The sequence below is a fragment of the Berghia stephanieae genome, chromosome 2 (assembly GCF_034508935.2).
Source record: "Berghia stephanieae isolate SIO BIC M18660-M18661 chromosome 2, UCSD_Bste_1.3, whole genome shotgun sequence".
NCBI classification, from domain to species: Eukaryota; Metazoa; Mollusca; class Gastropoda; order Nudibranchia; family Aeolidiidae; genus Berghia; species Berghia stephanieae.
In genome coordinates, this window is record NC_088361.1 from 100,923,045 (window position 1) to 100,950,544 (window position 27,500).

Below are 27,500 nucleotides of genomic sequence, written 5' to 3' on the forward strand. Positions count from 1 at the left end.
TAGTAGTAGTAGTGATAGTAGTATGATAGTAGTAGTAGTAGTAGTAGTAAGTAGTAGTAGTATAGTAGTAGTAGTAGTAGTAGTGTAGTAGTATAGTAGTAGTAGTATAGTAGTAGTAGTAGTAGTAGTAGTAGTAGTAGTAGATATAGTATAGTAGTAGTAGTAGTAGTAGTAGTAGTATAGTAGTAGTAGTAGTAGTAGTAGTAGTAGTAGTAGTCATAGAAGAAGGAGGAGAAGAAAAAGAAGGAGGAGGAGAAGATGGTGGAGGATGAGGGGAAGGAGGAAAAGTAGAAAGAAGAGTGGGGCGGGGGGGGATGAATAGGAAGAAGGAGAGGGGGAGAAGGAGGGGGTGAAGGAGGAAAGAAAACTACAATTTATATAAATCTGATTGACCTCCATAGAAAATGTTGAAATCGCAACAAACATCTGAATAAATAACTTCAGCTCTCCTTGTCCTGTGGGTAGATCTAGAATGACAATGATAGACAAGCAATATTTTTGAAATAATCAAAAATGTGTTAATTTTGGGAGTTCTTGGAAGATCGTTGAACTTAAATTGGGGACTAATTAACAAAAATACGACCATGTCTTCTTGGAAAAGAAAAGGCAAATTGTTGTAGATGCATAAAGAATAGAAACGATAGAAGGGACACACTATACCAGGATGGACAATGGACATTTTGGAATAAATGAAAAAATGCTGTGTTGATTGTGAGAATGTTGAAAGATCGATGAACTGAGCTTGACGACTTCTTAAGCAGAGCTCTTTAAAGAAACATAAGGCAAATTGTTGTATATACATAATTAATACAGGCGATAGAAGGGGGGGGGGGGGAATATACCAGGAGGGACAAGCACAATTTTTGAAATAATGCAAAATGCCGTGTTGATTGTGAGAGTGCTGGCAGATCGATGTGCTAATCTTCTTATCTTTCCGACAGCTGTGTTAAACCGATTTTCCTTCATCAATCAGAATGGGCACATTGCTTGGCTGTCACTCATTTAATGCTTAGAACATCGCCTGAAATTTTGATTTTAATAGATCTATCCTCACTTCCAACTGACTGTAAAGATGCCAGCGTTCTTTCATAAAACACTAGAAAGGTTGATATGAGGATTATTTTAAACAATAGAATTAGAAAACTCATAATGCTGATTATGAGGGAAATGAATTTTTTTAATGATCTATATGAACACAACAATGGTCATATAAATATGGAAGAAGTTTGAGTCACTTATAGAATTAAAAATTTGATTAAAAATCATCTTTATAAAATAGCCATACCTTTGCCTCTGCTTTGCTGATATTTATACAATTAACGACTTTCAACTCTGTATCTTTCCCGCTCCAATATTTTAGTTCTTTAGACCATAGGTTGCCTGGGAACAGAAAGAAAATAAATTTGTCAGTAATGGTATTTGAACTTGTCCCTATGGCAACGTCTCGTGAAAATCAGAAAGAAAGATTCAGAAAAGTTTTCATCGTCTCTCCTTTAATGGAACATTGTGGTGTAAAAATGCACCCGAGAACAAAGAATACTTTCTACATTTCATTGTAGGATTTGTAAAAGTTTAAATGTTACAATCAGAACCATTGCCAGTCTAAGCAGAAAGAGAAATACACATAAAAGCCGTCATAAAAATCAGCCTAGCCTAGTTAAAATAGAACCTCAAATCTCCTAATTACCAGTCACACAATTGGATTCAATAGTCTGATGTCACATCGCCCAGCAACGGCGAGCAGCGTGGTTCTAAACAAAGAAAATCCTTGATTTTTATTCTTCATGCTGGCTAGAACTTTTCATTTGTCTTGTGATCAGAATGTATAAAGTCAAAACATGATCTAATTTATAATGTTTTTCTCCCCTGGATACACTTTTATGCTCGTCGGAGAAATATTTCATAAGGGCGTGCGCCATTGTTCCGATAGTTTAGAGCAAGTTAATAAGTTACCATGCGTCATTACGAGGGAAGTGACGTCATGAGGGTTCTATATTACCTTTCCATGTGCTCGAGGTCATTGGTCACATTGAGATATGTGCTCAAAATGACCCACATGGGTGAAAAGTGTTCACAATTTGAGAAATATCCAACATCACGATTGGTCATTTTGCTCAGCGTGACTCTTAGGTTGTTCAGCACCAAATCATGTGATCGATGACTAGATTGGACGAAACATGAATAGAGATCGCTCCCATTGACGGTGATTACTGCTATTGATGCCATGCGCTTGGCCAAAAAAGGTAACAACATTTCACCAGCCGGAAGCAACTTACCAACACACAAAATGATGTGTAACCTTGAACGTTTATAGTCTTATTGATAAAGTTTAGGAAGAGCTACTATAAATAGAACGAAGAGGACGTCACTCTGATCTTTGTTATTGCTTTTTGCCATTCACGTGTATGAGTAATTCTCACTGAACTGTATTAACCAGACTATAAACGTTCAAGGTTACACATAATTATGTGTGTTGGTCGTTATACTTCCGGATGGCAATGTTGTGAGCTTCTTAGCCAAGCACATACTATCTATATATAGATAGTTCGAAGATGTCGTCATTCAAGCCTTTGTTATTGTATTTTGCCATCCGCGTTTGTGAGAAGTAGCAATAAAAAATCATGCCATGACATTTTCTTTTTGCCTTGATTCACACAAGCCTGGTATCGCATTCTCTCGTGTATTTATATATGATGGCTTGGAAGGAAAGGACACCCAATTTCATTAACACTAGCCTGGTATCACATTCCATTCTCTCATGTATTTATATACGATGGCTTGGAAGGAAAGGACACACAATTTCATTTACACTAGCCTGGTATCGCATTCTCTCATGTATTTATATATGATGGCTTGGAAGGGAAGGACACCCAATTTCATTAACACTAGCCTGGTATCACATTCCATTCTCTCATGTATTTATATATGATGGCTTGGAAGGAAGGGACACACAATTTCATTTACAATAGCCTGGTATCGCATTCTCTCATGTATTTATATATGATGGCTTGGAAGGAAAGGACACCCGATTTCATTTACACTAGCCTGGTATCACATTCCATTCTCTCATGTATTTATATATGATGGCTTGGAAGGAGAGGACACACGATTTCATTTACACTAGCCTGGTATCACATTCCATTCTCTCATGTATTTATATATGATGGCTTGGAAGGAAAGGACACCCGATTTCATTTACACTAGCCTGGTATCACATTCCATTCTCTCATGTATTTATATATGATGGCTTGGAAGGAGAGGACACACGATTTCATTTACACTAGCCTGGTATCACATTCCATTCTCTCATGTATTTATATATGATGGCTTGGAAGGAAAGGACACCCGATTTCATTTACACTAGCCTGGTATCACATTCCATTCTCTCATGTATTTATATATGATGGCTTGGAAGGAAAGACACACAATTTCATTTACACTAGCCTGGTATCGCATTCTCTCATGTATTTATATATGATGGCTTGGAAGGAAAGGACACCCAATTTCATTTACACTAGCCTGGTATCGCATTCTCTCATGTATTTATATATGATGGCTTGGAAGGAAGGACACCCGATTTCATTTACACTAGCCTGGTATCACATTCCATTCTCTCATGTATTTATATATGATGGCTTGGATGAAAGACACCCGATTTCATTTACACTAGCCTGGTATCACATTCCATTCTCTCATGTATTTATATATGATGGCTTGGATGAAAGACACCCGATTTCATTTACACTAGCCTGGTATCACATTCCATTCTTTCATGTATTTATATATGATGGCTTGGAAGGAAAGGACACCCGATTTCATTTACACTAGCCTGGTATCACATTCCATTCTCTCATGTATTTATATATGATGGCTTGGAAGGGAAGGACACACAATTTCATTTACACTAGCCTGGTATCGCATTCTCTCATGTATTTATATATGATGGCTTGGAAGGAAAGGACACACGATTTCATTTACACTAGCCTGGTATCACATTCTCTCATGTATTTATATATGATGGCTTGGAAGTAAAGGACACACAATTTCATTTACACTAGCCTGGTATCACATTCCATTCTCTCATGTATTTATATATGATGGCTTGGAAGGAAAGGACACCCAATTTCATTTACAGACAACCCCCATGCACATCATATCTATTTAGATTCATTTGGAATTTTCTTGTGACTGGCTGTATCAGAGATAGCAACAACAGTGATAAGTTCCTTTTAATGTCATAAATAACATGGATGATTTATTATTTTTGTTTTGCTTTGTTTTAACATTTTCTTCCATACCTTTATTTGTTTCTGTCCTTTTGATATTTTATTGAGGACTATGTGGTCTTGTGGTATGACACTCTCCTTCTGATCGAAAGGTCTTCCGTTCGAAGCTCGCTCTGAGCGAAATTGTTGAGTCCTTGGAAAAGACTATTTACTCATATTCTCTCACCCAACTCAGGTGTAAAATGAATACCTGGCCTGTGTTGAAAAAAAACTGAATTATTGCCTAACAGGTGTCACGTGTCGTCCCACATGATAAATGTTGTTGTTGGCTTTTAAAGCACTTTGAGCACGTTTAGTCGATTTTGCGCAATATAAACGCTCATGTTTTTTTGTTTTTTTTTAATTGAATATATTTTCATAAAGGGCAAAAAAACAAAAACTGTTCATATTTTTTGTCATTTTATAAGTATATTCACACTTCCCCACCTGACATAATACCACTTAATGGTTGCGGGTCACATTTAACAAATCATATTAGATCAGATATTATGATGAATGTTTTCTCACGCCTGAAACGACAAAACAACAACATCAATATCACCTTTATGATAATAATAATAACAATGATAATGATAATAATAAATGTTGGTGGAATAGTGATAAATACCAGAGCCCCCGCCATTGGCAGCAGTGAAGCAGACACAGCACCATGATCGTGACGAGGCTGTGCGTGAGTACTGCCTGCTTGTCTCTGTCCCAATACTCACAGCTCATGACGCACATCAGTGTCGTCAATGCCATTTTATCATTCTAGCGGCGCGCATTGAAATCCTGAATGCGATGCTCTCGTGGCTTCATTGACTTCATCCAATTTTATATCGTGTTCTCATATTTATTGCCATATATCATTGGACAATTTAATTGATATATGTTGTGTTTTGATGTCTATATTCGAAAACGAATGTTAAATAGGTATAACATTTAAGCTATGTGGTTTCAATTCGTTTTATTTATTTTCAAATGATTTTTTAAATAACATTTTGTGTTTTGTTAACTTTTTTCGTTATTTTTATTCATCATATTAGTTTTTGTATTTTCTTTCTTTCTTTCTTTTTTTTTTTTGGTTGTTTTTTTTTTTTGTATTTTGTTTGTTTGTTTGTTTTTTGTTTTGTTTTTTGTTTTTTGTTGTCTTTTTTTGTTTTTTGTTTTTTTGTTTTTTTTTATTAAAATGTACTAGAGCCTTCATTTTCAAGGATTAAATCTATCCCAATTTTTTACTTCACGATTATTGTGTGATTACTTCATCTGTTTTTATATTACGGAATAAGCTGATAACGTTCATAATGAATTCATTCGCTCATAATACATAATGGAAGGATGTAAAGTCTGTCACGATTTGATTTCAGTTACTTACCAACTATAACAAACTTGTGGATACTCAATCTTCCATAATTTTCCATCCAAATAATCGATAAACTTCTAAACATGGAATCGCCGGGAACAAGCCCAATGGACAACAACGTGAACGCCGTCAATACACACGTCTTCGTGGCCGTGCCCGTGGAGAATCGAGGATATCGAAGTAAGGCCAAATATTTCGGGAAAAAATGCCTGGAAAGCATCAAAGAAAGTTCATTGCTTATAGCTCTTCTTATCTCAGTTTTCGTCGGGGTTTTCATCGGTCTGATCATTCGAAGCACAAAAGAAAACTTCACCAAAAGAGAGTTGATGTATATCGGATTTCCAGGCGAGATCCTCATGAGGATGTTGAAGATGCTCATCCTGCCCATCGTGCTGTCCAGTTTGGTTTCGGGCATCGCCGGACTGGACGCGAAGACCTGCGGCAAAATGGGACTACGCACCATCTGCTATTTTGGAACTACCACTTTCTTCTCGGTGTGTTTGGGGATACTTCTATGCGTGTCCATCCAGCCTGGCGGTAATGCTGATCGCAGCTCCATGTCCAGGCATGGTGAAGCTCAACAACTCAACTCTGTGGACGCCTATATGGATCTTATTCGGTGAGTTTTTATTTATATCTTACTAGTTAAAAGAAACGATTCGGCATTATTATGGTAGAAGGTCAGATTGATTACCGAATTCAATGGAAATCTGCTTGGATTGCATATCTAAACCAACATTAAGATTTACTTCATTGAACTCTAAATTTTATTGAGAGGTAAGTATCAAAACATCAACAAGACGTTTACCATTGCAATTATTGTTGGTGTTTACTTTTCCTCTGATTACGCTGGATGTAAACTTTAAGAGAAAATGCATTCGTGCTGCCCTTTTTTTCACACGTTACCAATGCTCTTCTTTAATCCAATTCAGATTAGGCAACGCTCAATTCATTTAACATGTTTTGTCCCTCAAGGGGCTACAGAGGGTCACGATAGCTCAATTTGAAGAGCACTTGCCTCTCAAACAACCGAGCTGGGTTTGAATCCAAGTGTTATTTTGTTCTGACTCCTCTATGGAGGCAGCAGAGTTTGGGTTCCTGTGTCTTTAAGATCTGGTGGAAACCAAAAAGTAACAAATAACTGCCAATGTCTATTTTGTGAAAATCTTAATGAGGAAATAACTACCAATGTCTATTTTGTGGAAATCTTAATGAGGAAATAACTACCAATGTCTATTTTGTGGAAATCTTAATGAGGAAATAACTGCCAATGTCTATTTTGTGGAAATTTTAATGAGAAAATAACTGCCAATGTCTATTTTGTGGAAATCTTAATGAGGAAATAACTGCCAATGTCTATTTTGTGGAAATTTTAATGAGAAAATAACTGCCAATGTCTATTTTGTGGAAATCTTAATGAGGAAATAACTACCAATGTCTATTTTGTGGAAATCTTAATGAGGAAATAACTGCCAATGTCTATTTTGTGGAAATATTAATGAGGAAATAACTGCCAATGTCTATTTGTGGAAATCTTAATGAGGAAATAACTGCCAATGTCTATTTTGTGGAAATCTTAATGATGAAATAACTACCAATGTCTATTTTGTGGAAATCTTAATGAGGACTCATTTTTTTCGCTACCTTTAGAGATTGAGTACGACAAATCAATAATAAACAAAGTACGTGAAATGTAGCTTTTCAGTAACAGAAAACAATTAGTATTAATACTCAACATTGATCACTAGTCGTTAAAAAGTGTCGATATAATACATTTTATTCACCGCTTACCTTTTGCTTGATTGGTTAGAGACGCTTGATACGCTTTAGAGGATGAAGGATAGTTTTAGCTTTAAACCCTTCTTCAGCAAACTTCTTTTGTCCTTCTTCCTAACTACTCTCTTTACCTATTGTTGATTCTTTTCGTTGACCCATGTTCTTAGAGTAGGAATACCCCAGACAGTAAAGACACAAACACAACGTGAGTCCAAGGCTGGTTGGTACAGACCATGTAGCTGTGTTCATGAAAACAAAAATTAAAAACGTTAATAAGAGGTCTCGGGATATTTTCTACCTCAGATGGAAATAGCCAAAAGTGGACTATGTAACCCATCGCCCCAAAACAATATTATGTCGGGGTGGTTCAAATGATAAAAATTAGATTTATGATCAAAAACCACGAAGCTTGGGTCAATTCGATTCAATAGTCTGATGTCATGTCGCCCAGCAACGGCGAGCAACGTGGTTCTAAACAAAAAAATCGGTACTTTTTATTCTTCATGCTGGCTAGAACTTTTCATATGTCATGTGATCAGAATGTATAAAAGTCCAAACATGATCATACTATAATGTTTTTCTCCTCTGGATACATTTTTATACTCGTCGGAGAAATATTTCATAAGGGCGTCCGCCATTGTTCCGATAGTTTAGAGCCAGTTACTAATTTACCATGCGTCATTACGAGGAAAGTGACGTCATAACTGTTGAAGCGTATTCAAGGCTGGTTTTCCAAAACTTGTTAAGTCGATTTTTCTACTTTTTGAGATTTTCCATCGATGAGATAAATTGAAAAGTAAATTTTATATTAAGTATCAATTGAGACACGAATTTCCCAAGATTTGTGTGAATTTGAAGTTTAAATGTGATAAAATATTGGACCGAATTTGAAATTTTAGGGGAAATAATCCTCAATATCTCAAAATGGGAAAAACGGATTTAGTGAGTTTTATAAAACCAATGTTCAATTGTATTTATTATTGTATTGAGGACAATGGTGCCGTTTTGTTGAAGAACACAGTGTGTACTATTTGATTGCAATTGCATATACTGTGGTTTTTAAAACAGCCGCAGAGCATGTGGATTCTAGAGTGACAAACAACTATACGCTCACATTGTGGATTCTAAAGTGACAAACAACAACTATACGCTCACATTGTGGATTCTAGAGTGACAAACAACAACTATACGCTCACATTGTGGATTCTAGAGTGACAAACAACAACTAGACGCTCACATTGTGGATTCTAGAGTGACAAACACAAACAACTATACGCTCACATTGTGGATTCTAGAGTGACAAACACAAACAACTATACGCTCACATTGTGGATTCTAGAGTGACAAACAACTATACGCTCACATTGTGGATTCTAGAGTGACAAACACAAACAACTATACGCTCACATTGTGGATTCTAGAGTGACAAACAACTATACGCTCACATTGTAGATTCTAGAGTGACAAACACAAACAACTATACGCTCACATTGTGGATTCTAGAGTGACAAACAACAACTATACGCTCACATTGTGGATTCTAGAGTGACAAACAACTATACGCTCACATTGTGGATTCTAGAGTGACAAACACAAACAACTATAGGCTCACATTGTGGATTCTAGAGTGACAAACACAAACAACTATACGCTCACATTGTGGATTCTAGAGTGAAAAACAACAACTATACGCTCACATTGTGGATTCTAGAGTGAAAAACAACAACTATACGCTCACATTGTGGATTCTAGAGTGACAAACAACTATAAGCTCACATTGTGGATTCTAGAGTGACAAACACAAACAACTATACGCTCACATTGTGGATTCTAGAGTGACAAACACAAACAACTATACGCTCACATTGTGGATTCTAGAGTGACAAACAACAACTATACGCTGACATTGTGGATTCTAGAGTGAGAAACAACAACTATACGCTCACATTGTGGATTCTAGAGTGACAAACACAAACAACTATACGCTCACATTGTGGATTCTAGAGTGACAAACAACAACTATACGCTCACATTGTGGATTCTAGAGTGACAGACAACTATACGCTCACATTGTGGATTCTAGAGTGACAAACACAAACAACTATACGTTAACATTGTGGATTCTAGAGTAAAAAACAACAACTATACGCTCACATTGTGGATTCTAGAGTGAAAAATAACAACTATACGCTCACATTGTGGATTCTAGAGTGACAAACACAAACAACTATACGCTCACATTGTGGATTCTAGAGTGACAAACACCAACTATACGCTCACATTGTGGATTCTAGAGTGAGAAACAACAACTATACGCTCACATTGTGGATTCTAGAGTGACAAACACAAACAACTACACGCTCACATTGTGGATTCTAGAGTGACAAACAACAACTATACGCTCACATTGTGGATTCTAGAGTGACAAACACCAACTATACGCTCACATTGTGGATTCTAGAGTGACAGACAACAACTATACGCTCACATTGTGGATTCTAGAGTGACAGACAACTATACGCTCACATTGTGGATTCTAGAGTGACAAACACAAACAATTATACGCTCACATTGTGGATTCTAGAGTGACAAACAACTATACGCCCACATTGTGGATTCTAGAGTGACAAACACAAACAACTATACGCTCACATTGTGGATTCTAGAGTGACAAACACAAACAACTATACGCTCACATTGTGGATTCTAGAGTGCCAAAGACAAACAACTATACGCTCACATTGTGGATTCTAGAGTGAGAAACAACAACTATACGCTCACATTGTGGATTCTAGAGTGACAAACAACTATACGCTCACATTGTGGATTCTAGAGTGACAAACAACAACTATACGCTCACATTGTGGATTCTAGAGTGACAAACACCAACTATACGCTCACATTGTGGATTCTATAGGGACAAACAACAACTATACGCTCACATTGTGGATTCTAGAGTGACAAACAACAACTAGACGCTCACATTGTGGATTCTAGAGTGACAAACAACAACTATACGCTCACATTGTGGATTCTAGAGTGACAAACAACAACTATACGCTCACATTGTTGATTCTAGAGTGACAAACAACAACTAGACGCTCACATTGTGGATTCTAGAGTGACAAACAACAACTATACGATCACATCGTGGATTCTAGAGTGACAAACACAAACAACTAGACGCTCACATTTCTGGGATTTCCAACCACTTTTTGTCATTTACTCGTTCATCCAGACTTGATACCGTTCTGTGGCGGCCGGCCACATGTTGGTTTAAAAAAAATTAATTTAAAAAAATAGAGAATTTATATAGCGTATTATCCACTAAACGTGCTCAAAGCGCTTTACAAAGGGTCCCTGTCCAACAGCAACACGTAACATATAGAACGAGATATGATGCCTTTTAGGCGATTTTAAATTTTTTCCGACAAAGACAACGCTGTTAACGACCAGGCACTCATTTTACACATAAGTACGGTGAGAAAATGTGAGTAACGAGCCTTTTCCTTCAACTATGCGCTTAGCGAGGCTAGGACCCAGGACCTTCCGATCCGAAAGCGAGTGTCATACCACAAGACCATATAACTGCACATGCATTAAAATCTTTTGAATTTGAGGGATAGAAATTAATTTGAAAAGCAGCTTAACAAATCGTTGAAAATTGAAACCAAAGAAAGAAGTAATTGTTGTTGTATTAATCTACTTTTAACATAAGTCTTATGTGTCAGGACACTACGTGTATCTACTTTGGAAGAGACATAAGGTTTTTTTGTACACGCCTCCCATTTATTAGAAATTGTCTTAGCCACAGGCTGAGAATGCATCGGTTTCAGGTTATCTCCCTTTCGTTTGGGTCAGAACCAGTGGTTAAGGGTCACCGTAACCGTCATCCGTTGACCATCCGGACTTAGAATTTTAGCCAGAAAAATTGTCCTTTAAAAATGGTTGATCAAAATGACCATCATCTTTTCAAAATCTCTCCAATCTGGAACATCCGGAAGTCTTTCGTCAGGAGAGCGCTTTTTAACCAAACTGAAATTTCTTAACGTTGGTCATTTTCTTCATCTAGTTTTTTTCGACATAATACCAGATTGACTATGCAAGTCACAAATACTAGAGGAGTCGAATATAAAAGATCATTAGAGCTGGTTTTGGAAGTCAGTGTTAAGTAACACTAATGAAGTTGACCTAGCGATGAAATCACTTCGTCACGAATTCACCGACTGACCTTCAAAACCATCCAAGGCAATTATCACTGCTGCTGCCATTATTCTATTTTTGCTACTACTACTACTACTACTACTACTACTACTACTACTACTACTACTACTACTACTACTACTACTACTACTACTACTACTGATGCTGCTGCTACTACTACTACTACTACTACTACTACTACTACTACTACTACTACTACTACTACTACAACTACGTCTACTACTGCTAATAATAATAATAATAATATAAATAATAATAATAATAATAATAACATAATAATAATAATAATAATAATAATAATAATAATAATAATAATAATAATAATAATAATAATAATAATAATAATAATAATAATAATAATAATAATAATAATAATAATAATAATAATAATATAATAATAATAATAATAATAATAATAATAATAATAATAATTAATAATAATAATAATAATAATAATAATAATAATAATAATAATAATAATATAATAATATAATAATAATAATAATAATAATAATAATAATAATAATAATAATAATAATAATAATAATAATAATAATAATAATAATAATAATAATAATAATATAATAATAATAATAATAATAATAATAATAATAATAATAATAATAATGTAGTTTATTCATCCAAAAGGAAATTTTGTACAGAGGTATAAAATGCCGACAATGATACATACATAAACATAATATACGTAAATATAATGTGGTAAAGTAAAATTTGGTAATAGGTATATATAGTGTAATAATATTGTAGGCTGTAAGAATAATTACATAATGTAAATTATGGGACATACAGATTATAAAAGTGTAAAGATATAAATATCTAGAAAAGGTTTATTGATGCCAACATATAAGAAGAAAAGATCAGTAAAAAGCTAAGAATTCGTTACAGTATAATACTATTGTAAATTGACTGAGAAAAAATACATAGTATAAATTACATTGCACGTAATGTAGAATAAAAAGGTCTAAAGTAATGTTGTAGTAAGCGATTATATAAATTGATGTTGAAAAATTGTGGGTATGGAATAATTTTAAAGAAAAGGTTTCAAAGTTAAATCAGAAGTAGACCAAAATTTATAAATTATTTTCCTTATTAAAAATTCTGCAACTGTAAGATAAAAAGGATCGGAGGTGTCTTTCACATTTTGTTCGTATAGACAACAATCGGTCACTTTTGTTCGACTTAGTGATCTGAAGATTTAAAGGTAGAGTTGGATTATCTAAACTATTACTAATTTTTCTTAAGTAGTGTTCTGAATATTAATCATTAAAAGACATGGATCCTGTAGTAAATGTATTAGCTCTTTTAATAATCCTGTCAAAGTTAGCTTTTGCTGAGCTAAGACAATTCCCCCCCCCCCCCAGGCAGTAATGCAAAAAAACAAAAACAAAAAAAAAAAACAAAAAAAAACCAAAACACTTTCTATTACAGATCTATAAAATAGCGTACAAAGTGTTTTGTCAATGTTAAGTTGGGACAATTTCCGTAAAAAGTACATTCTTTGATTAATTTTGCTATTGATATAACTGGAATGTACGTCCCACCGTAATTTGTTGTCCATGGTGACTCCTAGATATTTGTATTCTACTTCCTGCTCTACTTTTTCATTTTTAATAGTGATATGGTCTTTTGTATTCTTATCTTTTCTAAAGTCTATAATTAATTATTTGGTCTTACTAACATTCAATTCAAGGTGGTTATTGTTGCACCAGGAAATAAATTTCTTTCTTTCTTTCTTTTAATTTATTTCGTTATTATTAGTAATAAGTCCTTGTAGAGTTGTATCCTCAGCAAATTTTAAAAGGGGTATGTTTAAATCTGCGCTTTAACAGTAATTTATATAAAGTATAAAGAGCATGGGAGAGATTACACAGCCCTGCGGAGCACCAATTTTTATAGTAATGTTATTGGAGACATTTCCTTTTACTTGTATATATTGCGTTGTATTTGTAAGGAAGTCTAGCACCCAGGAGATGATATAAGGATTAATTTTAAAAGTAGAAAGTTTATGAGCAAGGAGGTAGGGCTGAATTGTATTAATGGCGGATGAAAAATCAACAAAAAGAAGAAGAGAAGAGAATCAACAAAACTACTACTACTACTACTACTACTACTACTACTACTACTACTACTACTACTACTACTACTACTACTACTACTACTATTACTACTACTACTACTACTACTACTACTACTACTACTACTACTGCTGCTGCTGCTGCTACTACTACTACTACTACTACTACTACTACTACTACTACTATTACTACTAATACTACTACTACTACTACTACTACTACTACGACTACTACGACTACTACTACTACTACTACTACTACTACTACTACTACTACTACTACTACTATTACTACTACTACTACTACTACTACTACTACTATTATTATTATTATTATTATTATTAGTATTATTATTATTATTATCATTATTATTATTACTACTACCATCATTGCTACTTCTCATGATGATGATGATGATGATGATGATGATGATGATGATGATGATGCTGATAATAATAATGATGATGATGATATGATGATGATGATGATGATGATGATGATGATGATGATGATGATGATGATGATGATTATGATGATATAACTGGTGGTAGTTGTGTTGGAGGTGGTGTTGGTGGTGAAGGTGGTTGTGACGATGGTATCTAGGTTATAGTGGTAGCGGTGAGTTCAGTTACAAAAACTATCTCTCCGTTAACTGATTGCCCTATATTATGACATGCATACAAACATATCATATCCCAATATAAAACCAATAGCAATTTATTTCCCATCCCCAATCTCCAAACTAGCTGTCATTTTGTATTTGGCAACAGAGTAATAAGTCTCTCCAACTAGTATGTCAATAGTAGCTTGGCATTCTCCCCGCTATTTGAGAAGGTATTATCCCTACTAAGTAGATTGCAATATTAACACCACAACAGAATAAAAATCACTTGATTTGTCTTTTCGCTATGAAAAGGATAGGAATTTTGGATGATAAAGAACTATTCGAGGTGTCAATATCCTTGTCGTTTATGTGTTCGTCTCTTTGAAATCTTGTATCTATCCATTTTCTCCTTCGCCTTCATGCTGATTTCGTCGATTAATAAATATTAGACAAATAATTATGACAGCTGGGTAAAGTTTCCTTCTCTTATTCAAGGCAAAAAAATGAGATTTTTCACCCTCTCCTTACCAACCATTTTTCGGATTTTCCCGAAAGGTCATTACCAATCCATCATAAATTATTTTTTTTCAAAGTCTAACTCAGTGCTTTTTTACGAAACCCGCCGAAACCCAGTCCCAGGTTCACTCCCCAATGGTGTACACTTCCTTTAGTCTCAGGTTCACTCCCCACTGCTACCTACTTCCCATAACTTTGTCGGGTTTTGTCGGGTTTCGTCGGGTTTCGGCGGGTTTCGTAAAAAAGACACACCCTTAGAATTTATACAGATTTTTGTTGCATTCAGATCTAGAGCAACTCGGTAGCGCCATTAGTTAGAGGCATAGATTTCCAAAGCTGATGATTGGTCTGAATCATCGAGATTTGTAAAATATGACTAGAAAACGTCTGTTAACTTGGATCAAACTTCACTGGTTTCAATCACCGATAAACCATACTGCTAGAATCCATGGACATTCACGGTCCACGAACCAGCCCTCGGCAAGCTCCATCCTGTGTCATCGTGACCCGTGTCATGGGTAAAATCATCTGACAGTTGAAGGTTATTCTTGATTTGACCGTTTGTATCTGGAACGTATGACATAGATTGCTCCGTTCTGGCCTTTGAATCAATCGTTTGTTAGTGATCTGTTACACCAAACCTAAATTGTGACCCTCCGCCTCGAAACGGTATTAAGTCGGATTTATCAATTTTGGGTTTTTGGTACCCAATCATAGCTTATATTATGCTTAAAATTTTGATAACAAATTTATAAAATTCTGATTATTTATTGCCCAACTATGACCGTTTGAAGTAGGGAGAGTGTAAAAACCAAGTTTTGAGAAAATCGACTTTGAAGTGAGGCACCGTTTTCACACATAATCAAATCAATGGGGCAAAGATAACTCCTCAGATACGGGAATAGTAAAATTTGCAGAGACGCCAATTTTCAATTTGACTCACAGGAATTTCAGACACCACTCGGAGGAATTTAAATACCGAAATACCGAAAGAGGAATTTCCGCACACATAAAAAGGGAATTGGGATGATATTTGGTATTGTGTTTACATATTGTATAGATCGAAATAGATAACTGATTACAAATATTTTCTGATATATGAACACATTGCCAAATACAACCCCAAAGTTTCCTTATTTCAAGTGAAGAAAAGCTCCAAAACATAATGATGGTAGTGAGGATGATGTTGTGTTGGTGGTTGTAGTAGTAGTAGTCGTAGTAGTAGTAGTAGTAGTAGTAGTAGTAGTAGTAGTAGTAGTAGTAGTAGTAGTAGTAGTAGTAGTAGCATGATGATGATGATGTCATAATGGCTGTTTTAGTAGTAGTAGTGGTAGTGATGATGATGTGGTGGTGGTGGTGGTGGTGGTGACTGTGGTTGTAGTAATGGCAGTGGTTGTAGTAGTAGTGATGATGTGGTGTGGGTGGTTGTAGTAGTAATGATGATGTAGTGGTAGTGGTTGTAGTAGTTATGACGATGTGGTGGTGGTGGTTGTAGTAGTAGTGGTAGTGATGATGATGTGGTGGTGGTGGTGGTTGTAGTAGTAGTGATAATGATGTGGTGGTGGTGGTTGAAGTAGTAGTGGCAGTGTTGATGCGGTGGTGGTGGTGATTGTAGTAGTAGTGGTCGTGATGAAGATGCGGGGGGGGGGGGGTGGTTGTAGTGTGTGTGTGTGTGTGTGTGTGTGTGTGTTTGAGAGAGAGAGTGAGAGAGAGAGAGAGAGAGAAAGAGAGAGAGAGAGAGAGTGCTAAAAGTGCATCAAATGATAAGTAGAGCAAAACGAACTTTAAAAACCAACGAGGCTAAAGTTTGAGGTCAAAGTATTTGTTATTAACTATTATTGGCAAGTGCAGCCTTGGAAATGGTGGCTCTCTGAGAGAAAGTCAATTCTTGTTTTGAATATTTCACCGATAGTTGCTTTTTTAAACTTTAAATATATATAGCTTATCGTCAATACTTGTGTTGAATTATTATGTTTTCATGTAGAAAAATGATTGTAGTTTCTGAAACAACCAAAAACTGAAATTTGATCATTTTGACCATTTCCACTTTAAAACCTGTTTTCTTCGTTTTCCAAATCCCGACTTAATACCGCTTCGAGGTGTAGGGTCACAAATACGTTAATATCGCAATCGTGGACAGTTTGATCTGCATTGTAAAACATCATGATAATATGGCTAACCGTTCTTCATCATAATATGTGTGCTGGTTTGGCAAAACCGATCGGATGACGCAAAAGCTAGTTTTGACATACGAGCGAATAAAGGTGAAAAGTTGTTATTCGCATGATTTTCATGTTTTAACTTCATTGGCTTTATTATCTACCCAGCTACATTCTCACCAAAGAAAATTACAATGTGAAGCTTTGGATAATTCAACTTACTTTACTTTTGGTCTATTGAGGCGAAATACATTCAAAATTGACCGAAAATCTGCTTATATTATAGTAGAGGATTTCAATGCAGCGCTGATAACCGAAACTTTTACCAAACGCCAACATATTACGTATCATTCACTTGTCTTTGTTCGCTCTTTGGAATGCAAGTCCGTGCGCATTGTCATGGAACAGCGTGGCTCAACGGCACGGTCTTCGCTTCGTACCCGAAAGGTACCGAGTTCGATTACCCGCTGCGCTGCGTGGCCTTGAGCAAGTCACCTCGGCCTAGCTCAATTTGTGGCGCTGCACTGCGGCTGACGTCTGGGTTATTCCAGTCTTCCCTTGGAATAGACCCTAGAGACAAATTGCTCCTATGGGATGAATAAAGGGAATTTTAATTTAATTCATTTTAATAACGACTGCGCATAGCTACTAACTTACCGAATAACGCGATACGCAATAGTCCAACATTCCTTTTCCTGGCCAGTGTGTAATATTGTGTCATCAATAAAATGGCATTTTTCTTTCAATTATATGGCATAATTTACAATGTAATACTATATGTATATATATATATATATAAGTCAATATCAATATCTAAAAACGTAATTAACACCAGGAATAACGTAGTAACTATGAACACTGAGAGAACAATCGGCAAGCAAGGATGTACGTCATCCTCCAAAAGTATCACGTCACGTAGTCAAGGGGATGTAAGTCATCCTCCAAAAGTATCACGTCACGTAGTCAAGGGGATGTACGTCATCCTCCAAAAGTATCACGTCACGTAGTCAAGGGGATGTACGTCATCCTCCAAAAGTATCACGTCACGTAGTCAAGGGGATGTAGTCATCCTCCAAAAGTATCACGTCACGTAGTCAAGGGGATGTAAGTCATCCTCCAAAAGTATCACGTCACGTAGTCAAGGGGATGTACGTCATCCTCCAAAAGTATCACGTCACGTAGTCAAGGGGATGTAAGTCATCCTCCAAAAGTATCACGTCACGTAGTCAAGGGGATGTACGTCATCCTCCAAAAGTACCACGTCACGTAGTCAAGGGGATGTAAGTCATCCTCCAAAAGTATCACGTCACGTAGTCAAGGGGATGTACGTCATCCTCCAAAAGTATCACGTCACGTAGTCAAGGGGATGTACGTCATCCTCCAAAAGTATCACGTCACGTAGTCAAGGGGATGTAGGTCATCCTCCAAAAGTATCACGTCACGTAGTCAAGGGGATGTACGTCATCCTCCAAAAGTACCACGTCACGTAGTCAAGGGGCGGGAAAAGGCAAGGGTGGGGGTGTGGGGGGGGGGGGGGGAAATCTAAATCTTTGGTTTGTGTCATAGAAGGAATTTATATTTTTTTATTTTGGGAATGAATGTGGTTTGAAGTGTTGTTGTGATGATAATGTGACTGTATTTTAAACCATTTGTATAAATCTGTACATACGTCTTGTCTTAAATGCGATTTTCTCCGTTTTTAAAAATCTGTGATCCTCCTTCCTTCAAATGTAAATTACTTCAGTCCTATTTAAGATAATGACACAATTCAAACTGCATTTTGTCCAGTTATATCTAGTGCTTCTATTTAAATCTATAACAACAGGATGTGATTCGAATGTGTCCGCCATAAGACGGATATTGCCAGAACACCATAAAATGTGACACACTTTATGGATGCCAACGGTAATATCAAGAATAACCTTCAACTCCCAAGTGAGTTCTGTTTGTTCTTGGAATTATATTTTATTTTCTGAGTTTTAAGTATAAATATTGTTGAACGGTCTGACAACGACGAAGCGTTATGACCAGTGAAGACAAATTAATAAAACAGTAATATACACCCATACACACATACACACAACATGCCCATATTCAAGCACACACACACACACGCACACACACTCTCTCTCTCTCTCTCTCTCTCTCTCTCTCTCTCTCTTTCTCCCTCTCTCTCTCTTTCCCTTTCTTTCTCTCTCTCCCTCTCTCCCTCTCTTTCTTCTCTCTCTTTCTCTCTCTCTTTCTCTCTCTCTTTCTCTCTCTCTTTCTCTCTCTCTCTTTCTTTTTTTTCTCCCTCTCTCTCTCCCTCTCTTTCTTCTCTCTCTTTCCCTCTCTCTCTCCCTCTCTTTCTTCTCTCTCTTTCCCTCTCTTTTTCTCTCTCTCTTTCTCTCTCTCTCTCTCTCTCTCTCTCTCTCTCTCTCTCTCTCTCTCTTATCTTTATCTAAAGAACCGTGGCTTTAAACAACATATTTGTAATCTTTGCAGATTGTTCTCATGAAAATAAAAATACAAGGAGTAAACTAAACTTTCTTTAATTTTCTAATGCAAATTTACAAAGAGAACAAAACCAACATCATAATGAAAACGCTTTGCTAATTACCCTCGCTTGATGGAACTCCACGTGAAATCCTCACACTCAATGATGGTCAAACACAGGACACAAAGCCATGAAATAATCAATGATAATTCATGGACATGAAAGGTGGGGCCGCCTTTGTCTTCTATGCCACGTCTAATTGTCAAACAATTATTTCTATCGAATCAAATCAAGGCGACGTTCATCATTTGACAACACACACAACCAAATACAATCAAATTGGATCTTTTACTTGTTCCCTTTGATTGTACAATGGCCCATTTGATATGTGTCTGCCTTATAGACCGTAAGATCCAAGGTTCAAATAGTGATGGAGAGAAGATATATTGTATTTCCTTCAATACACAATGTGTCAAATATGCTTCACAATTGATACATTTAATATCTCTTTCTACCCACGATCAATATCGAAATGTTAAAATGACTCCCATCACTTTAAAGTACCGAATCGGAGAAATACTTAGGTCAGTTTGTATCCCGAAGAAAGTACAGCTTTTACAGAAGACGTTGCCCAGCCAGTGTATATCGGGTATCTGGATCTATTTATATCTAGCGGTAAGTACTTTTTGTCCTTCCAAAGGGCAGTAAGCAATTGCTACAGTTTGATTAACCGTATAAAAACCTGGATAAATTCCTGGCCAATGGACTTATAGCTCTGAATCCGGCAGATCTGTATGAGGACAATCTGTGTGAGGACAATGAATGGATGACATGGGCGATCTGTGAGGACAATGAATGGATGACATGGCCGATCTGTGTGAGGACAATCTGTGTGAGGACAATGAATGGATGACATGGAAGATCTGCGAGGAAAATCTGGGTGAGGACAATGAATGGATGACATAGCCGACCTGTGTGAGGACAATCTGTGTGAGGACAATGAATGGATGACATGGCCGATCTGTGTGAGGACAATGAATGGATGACATGGCCGATCTGTGTGAGGACAATCTGTGTGAGGACAATGAATGGATGACATGGCCGATCTGTGAGGACAATGAATGGATGACATGGCCAATCTGTGTGAGGACAATCTGTGTGAGGACAATGAATGGTATGACATGGCCGATCTGTTTGAGGACAATGAATGGATGACATGGTCGATCTGTGTGAGGACAATCTGTGTGAGGACAATCTGTGTGAGGACAATGAATGGATGACATGGCCGATCTGTGTGAGGACAATCTGTGTGAGGACAAAGAATGGATGACATTGCCGATCTATGTGAGGACAATGAATGGATGACATGGCCGATCTGTGTGAGGACAATCTGTGTGAGGACAATGAATGGATGACATGGCCGATCTGTGTGAGGACAAACTGTGTGAGGACAATGAATGGATGACATGGCAGATCTGTGTGAGGACAAAGAATGGATGACATGGCAGATCTGTGTGAGGACAATCTGTGTGAGGGCAATCTGTGTGAGAACAATGAATGGATGCCATGGCAGATCTGTGTGAGGACAATCTGTGTGAGGACAATGAATGGATGACATGGTAGATCTGTGTGAGGACAATGAATGGATGACATGACATATCTGTGTGAGGACTATCTGTGTTATGACAATGAATGGGTGACATGGCAGCAGCTTCTTATGGTTCACACTATTATGTTATGACGATCGACCCAATCAGCAAAGTCCGGTCCGCATTCGTGCACCGTCGCGAACCCGCCTGGTAGCATCGTCACAACACACCTTTCGACTAGATGCTCTGCCGTTTCGGTTTCTTGCCCACAGCGTGGACATATTGGACAGGAAGTTAGACCCCACTGATGTAACGCACCGGCCGTTAGGCAGCTCCTCGACCGGAGCCGATTCGCAGCTACCCAGTGTCTCCTCTTACTGGTATCAAAGCCTGGCAACTTCTCACCAAGCTTAGAGGAGTGTAGGTCCCCACGAGGGATTGAATTCGTCCAAACCGACTTCCATCTCGTATGTGCAGCTCTGTCCGTAGTCAGGGATTCTGCGTACAAGGGTTGCCGGGACTTATTTCGGCTCGAAACGGGGCACCGTTCATTATGCGCATGAGAGGGGTATCCCCATTCCCTCTCTCTTTGATCTTACTCAGCCAGTTTCCCGTAATGGTCTCCCTCCGGACATCGGGGGGCTGGATCGCTGCCATTACCCGGCCCCATTCTCTAGGGGTTGTTGCTAGCGTTCCCGACACTATGTGCATCGACTTGCGAAGTTTTACATCCACCTTCTCAACGTTTCTGCTTCTACCCCACACTGGAGCGCAATACTCCGCGGTGGAATAGCATAGTGCCAGGGCGGATGTTCTCAGGAGCGCTTGGCTAGCGCCCCAAGTCGATCCCGCCAGCTTCCTCAGAAGACTATTCCGCTTCTCTATCTATGCAGTGGCCACGGTTTTTGAAGTGTTCATCTTCAGGTACCACTTGTCAAAGTAGGATTTGAGTCTGGTGACGTCCTCGCTGAGTACGCTCTCGAGACGGGTCCACACTTTACTCTGAGTAACGAGTGCCCAGTCGTCTGCGTATCCCAGCCTCAGGGAGGAAGTGTTCGGCATATCGCTAATGTAAACGTTAAACAACATTGGCGCGAGTACCGACCCCTGAGGGACCCCATTCTTCAATTTCCTTACTTTGCTCGTGACGTCTCCCAGCGCGACGTGGAATTGCCTTTCCCCTAAGATCGAAGAGAACAACTTCAAGGTCTTTTTGCACCTTATGATTTTTGCAAGTTTGAGCATTAACCCATCGCACCAGACCGTGTCGTACGCCGCTGATAGGTCTATAAACACAGCACCTGTTTGCTGTTTTCTCTCGAACCCGTGCTCAATATGCTCTGTAAGGGCAATGACCTGCTCCGTGGTGCACCTCCCTTCCCTGAAGCCTGCCTGCTCAGGTGGCAGGGCAGCGTCTAGGACCGGCCCCCATCGGTTTAATAGAACACGCTCCAGCAATTTGTAAAGACAGCTCAGCAGCGATATGGGTCTGTAACTGTCTGCCTCCTTCGCCGGCTTCCCTGGCTTCAGAATGGCAACTATCTTCGCGTGCTTCCACACTTGTGGAAGCTTTCCATTTGCAAGGATGTCAGACATTGCCTCTGCTAGCCAGGCCCGTGCCCTGGGGCCCAGATGCGTCACCATATCGGGATATACACCATCTATCCCTGCTGCTTTGCCGTTCTTTACTTCGCTAATGGCTGCACCCACTTCTCGGGGACTGAACGGGGCCGTCCAGTCCGACTCCTCCGCAGGTAGCGAGTCCAAAATCGTACGGTACGCCTTGCGGACACCGCGCTCAAAAGCCTGATTAGGGACCCGCTTACTACGGTTCTTAATATTCTTGGCAATTGTGTCTGCCTCGCATTCCGGTGCAGCCTTCGCGAAATTCCGATCTGGGTCCAATTTCTTTATCAAACGCCAAGCGTGGCGGCTGGAGTGTGTAAAGTCGAGACTTTCCACGGTCTCCTGCCACCGTTGCTTCCTTCCCTCTGCCAGAGACTGAAGTAGTCTATCGGCTGTGTCCTGGGACTGGGTCTGCTGGTACTCTCGGTACAGCTCTTCCGACTCTGCTGTCCAGCAAGGGGTGTAGAATTTCCGTTTGCCCCGTGGAATAGAGCGTTGAGCGCTCTTAACCAGTAGCCTACTAAATCTGGTTATATTCTTGGACTTGGGAGGAATGGCAGGGCAGACCTGCTCGATATAGGAACTGAATTCCTCCCAGTCAGCCTTCCTGAAATTCCATCTGCAAAGTGGGAGAGACTGCACCCTCGGTATTGTCACCCCAGCTGTGACAAGAACCGGCCTGTGCTGGCTATGCGGGAAGTCCCCGAGGACTGTCCGCTTCACCTGCAGCGGTTCACCGTTCGCGCCTTTCGTTACGAGGGTGAGGTCTGGAGTATACTCCTTCTCATGGCGGGTACCCCGGAAGGTACCCTTGGCTGTAGGATCGTACACTAGGTGTAGATCATTACAGTCCATCCATGAGCGGAGTTGTCTTCCTGCCTCATTGCAGTCTCGGTAGCCCCATTCGTGATGGTGGCTATTAAAGTCTCCCAGACAGATGGAAGGATGGCTGACCACCGGTACCGGTGGTGTAGTCCAAGTCGCTCTAGGTGGTTTGTATATATTATGCAAACACAGTCCACCTACTTCCACGGAAATTCGGTTCACCCCATTGCTGTCCGTTACGCTCTCAATGACCCTTACCTTCGATGGCTCTTTAGCGTAAACGCTAACCCCTCCTTTGAGCCTCGAGGTGTCCTCGCGTTGGACCACCGTATAGCCTGGGATCTGGAATCGGGAAGATTGCGCGCCTGAATAAAGGTGGGTCTCCTGTAAAAGGAGGATATCAACGCAATGAACGGCCAATAGCTTTGATAAAAGCTCATTTTTTGCCATACTCTGGCTCTCGACGTTCAGGGACAATATACGCGTCAGCTCGCCATCCCCGCCGTCGCATTTTCCGATCGGCAGGCCGCGAATCGATTGATGCATGGGACGTTTGCTTTTTTCTCGGACGTGCCGACGACCCTGGCGACACGAACGCGGTATTATTTGGCTAGGCGGCAGACCGCTTCGCCATTGACGGGACTGATTGGGACTCGACATAAGGACAATAGTGTGGCGCCCGGGATAGGGCTGCTATTCGGGCACCGGGTTTGGATCAGATTTAGTCACACACCGGGGCGAGCAGCTCATGTGGCTCGTTGGCTCGATATCCGGGATGGTCTCGTGACGGTCGACCGGGATTTACACCTTTGCCCTCCCGTGTGCCTCAAGCCCCCTCACCAACTGCAAGGTAAAGATCCACGACCAAATAATGACGTCAAACTGCCGGTCCTTTTGGATTTCACTATCAGGCTATAACATCACGATGGCTACTAACTGACTCAGCCCTCGTTAATGTATTGATGCTATAAGTTTTTTCGAACTATCTATATTACGTTCAGGGTTCACAGAATCGAATACAAAATTGCCCTTTTTTCTTTCAACGCCCTAAATTTCCGATCTCCGAGCTACATTCAAGAACTTGTGTCCCCTACTCCGCAATTAACCAGTGGATTTTTGACCAATCAAAACATGAATTTTGTGACACACCCTCACACGTGCTCGGACAAACATAGTTGGTTATTTATAAATAGTAATGTCAATGGAATCGACCCCTCTCTGATCATTGTTATTGTTTTTATACCGCCAAATAGGTGACTAGTTATCACACGATTTTCTGGATCAGATTATAAACGTTTAGGTTTACACATAATTTTCTGTGTTGGTTCTATTGATCATTCGGTAGAACAGTGGGTATTTTACTTAAGCACAAACCATAGTAAAACGTGTGTAGTTTGCTGTGTCTACCAATCACTGTCATTGTTTACATTATGACGATTGCCCGAGAGGCGTGGTTATCTACCTGTCTATTCGCCAGCTTAGGTCATCGGAGTTCCAGCTACTAATAGTGCCAAAAACAAGGTTTACTAATTTCGGCGATAGATCTTTTTATAATGCAGGACCTACCATTTAGAACTCGCGTCTTTTGTCAGGAAGGCTCACGGGCAGCGTAGAAAATTGTAAGAAAAAACTGATAACTCATCTTTTCCAGAATTTTTTATCGAAGGCATTTTCTTCTTAATGAGTATCTAAATTATCCAATTTATTTTTTGATTCCATTTTTTTGAATGTCAATTTTATTTTGTAAAACTTGCATAGTTAGTGTGTACGACTGTTGTGTGTGTGTGTCTGTTTGGTCGGTACGAGTGTGTTTATGGTTTCATAAGAAAAGCGTTTTGGTGAACACTTTATTATTATTATTATTATTATTATTATTATTATTATTATTATTATTATTATTATTATTATTATTATTATTATTATTATTATTATTACTATTATTATTATTATTATTATCATTATTATTATTATTATTATTATTATTATTATTATTATTTATTATTATTATTATTATTATTATTATTATTATTAACTATTAACTGCATCTCACGATTAACTTTCCTGTGTTGGTCTCGCCTTGTATTTTAACGTAATTGTTGGTCCGTGTAAAGCTATGAGAATTCACCAACACTACGTTCGGTCCCTCAGCTTGGTCCAACCTGAGCCACCGTTAACTTTTTCCTGCCACAGGAACCAACGACGGCTTATATTTTGACGTCATTTTTTTAGGTTTGTGCAGCGCCTAGTGAGTTGCCGTTCGTTTTTCTCAAGGAAGCGCGTGATTCCATTGGTTGAGCTGTTAAATACAACTCACGATATGTTTTCTTTTGCGGCCAAAGACTTGTCTCGTGACGTCACTTTTTGGCCAGTGAAAGCAATTAACCAGTAAATCTTGACCAATCAAACAAATGGAATTTGTGACACACCTTCACACGTAGTCGGACAAACATTGTTGGTTGTTTATAAACAATAACAAGAATGAAATCGACCTCTCTCTCTCTCTCTCTCTCTCTCTCTCTCTCTCTCTCTCTCTCTCTCTCTCTCTCTGCCTCTCTCTCTCTCTCTGATCATTGTTAATGTTTATATACAGCCAAGTTTTTGACTAGTTACCAAGTAGTTTTCCCAAGTCTTGGACTATGTAGTCTCAGAATTTGTAATAGTCCGAGACTATGGTAGTCTCGGTCCATGAATCAGACCCCAGGGATGATACACGAATCTGAGTAAGATAAATAAATGTTTACCCAAAATGGGGGGGAGGTGGGGGGGGGTGGATTAAAAACATCCAACTCTTTGGGGAGTGCTAAAGTAAGCGTAAACGCACAAAGTTGAAGACCACGTAGATATTCTTACTGTTTTTGAGGGGTTTTTCCTCTTTGCTTTTATTTCTTGGATCAAATTTAATTCATTTGAAAAACTGAATAAGAAAATACTTGGAAAATTCAGGCTATATGAATTCAATAAGAACCAGCGATTTTATTGTTACGAGAGTAAATCAATGCCATACTACCGATAACATGTTTGATATCAGGGTTGAGGCATTGTACACGTGAGCTGTTATAAGGCCTTCGATGACGACACGCTCTATATCATGGTCAGATCTTATATCACTCCATACATAACAACTAAATGATCTCTTTCACCCCTTTGGCAGTGTAGCTATCACCGTCACGAAATCATTGCATTTGCCGCCCATCAGCAAAGGAAAGCTTGAAGCTACTTTTCCCATTAGGCCTGGAACCAACAGTCGCGAGAAATCGGCCATTGAAATCTTGCAGTGTTAGTCCTTGGGCAAAATTCTGACGCATGGTCGTCTGTCGTCATAATTTCAATCCTGCCTCTCTGAGTCATCTTCTCACATTTGATAATGAAATCTGGAATCCATTCGCACTATCTCTGACTGATGCATAAAGCTGTCATCATGATGCTGGTCTAAGTGTCTATCATCGCCAAGAGAAGTCCTATTCTTCCCAAGACCTGGAGGTTAGAGACAGTAACGTAATTTTAATACTTGCTTATAATAATGACCCTGGATTGGGAACAATGGCAGAGCATTGCAATATCTCTTGATGGAATATCAGCGGCATTCATACCAGCCAGTTGACTTCTGGCAATTTTGGAAATTCTAGGCATGACTAGTAAGACGCCAGCTGGATTTCTTTTTTCCAGATGAAACTGTTTTCTGTACATTGTCCTTATGTTTTCCTGTATTACGTCCCCTTTTTCTTCCCAATAGGGATGTACAGTGCTCAATGGAATGCCCGTAGCAACCGACTCCATTACGATCAGACTGACTAATGTCAATTATTTGTTAATTTTGAGCTGCAGATATTTTTTGCTCTCTTTTGTAGCTTAAATAAAAGTACGAGAAATGTTGTTAATCTTGTAGATGTTGAGACATACAGTGTAGAATTTTATTGGCTTTCTCAGTAATGTTGGCATTTGTAAGTGTTGCCCTTTGTTATGACGCTAAAGGCATTTAAG

At 38.6% G+C, this 27,500-nt stretch overlaps 2 protein-coding genes across 3 annotated transcripts in view; both read left to right on the forward strand.

The window, feature by feature from the left end:
* Positions 1-27,500, forward strand: part of LOC144966101 (protein AAR2 homolog) — a 417,529-nt gene that overhangs the window by 164,926 nt on the left and 225,103 nt on the right. The window lies entirely within an intron of this gene.
* The window catches only part of LOC144966054 (excitatory amino acid transporter 3-like), a 94,507-nt gene continuing 71,986 nt past the window's right edge, over positions 4,980-27,500 (forward strand). The window contains exons 1-2 of one of the 2 annotated variants that reach the window (XM_078902072.1): positions 4,980-5,198; positions 5,633-6,247. In XM_078902072.1, the coding sequence (XP_078758198.1) occupies positions 5,712-6,247 (536 nt within the window). In that variant the 5' untranslated portion in view covers positions 4,980-5,198; positions 5,633-5,711. Of the gene's footprint in view, positions 5,199-5,554; positions 6,248-27,500 lie in introns of both variants that reach the window. The other variant, XM_078902071.1, reaches the window with a different exon arrangement.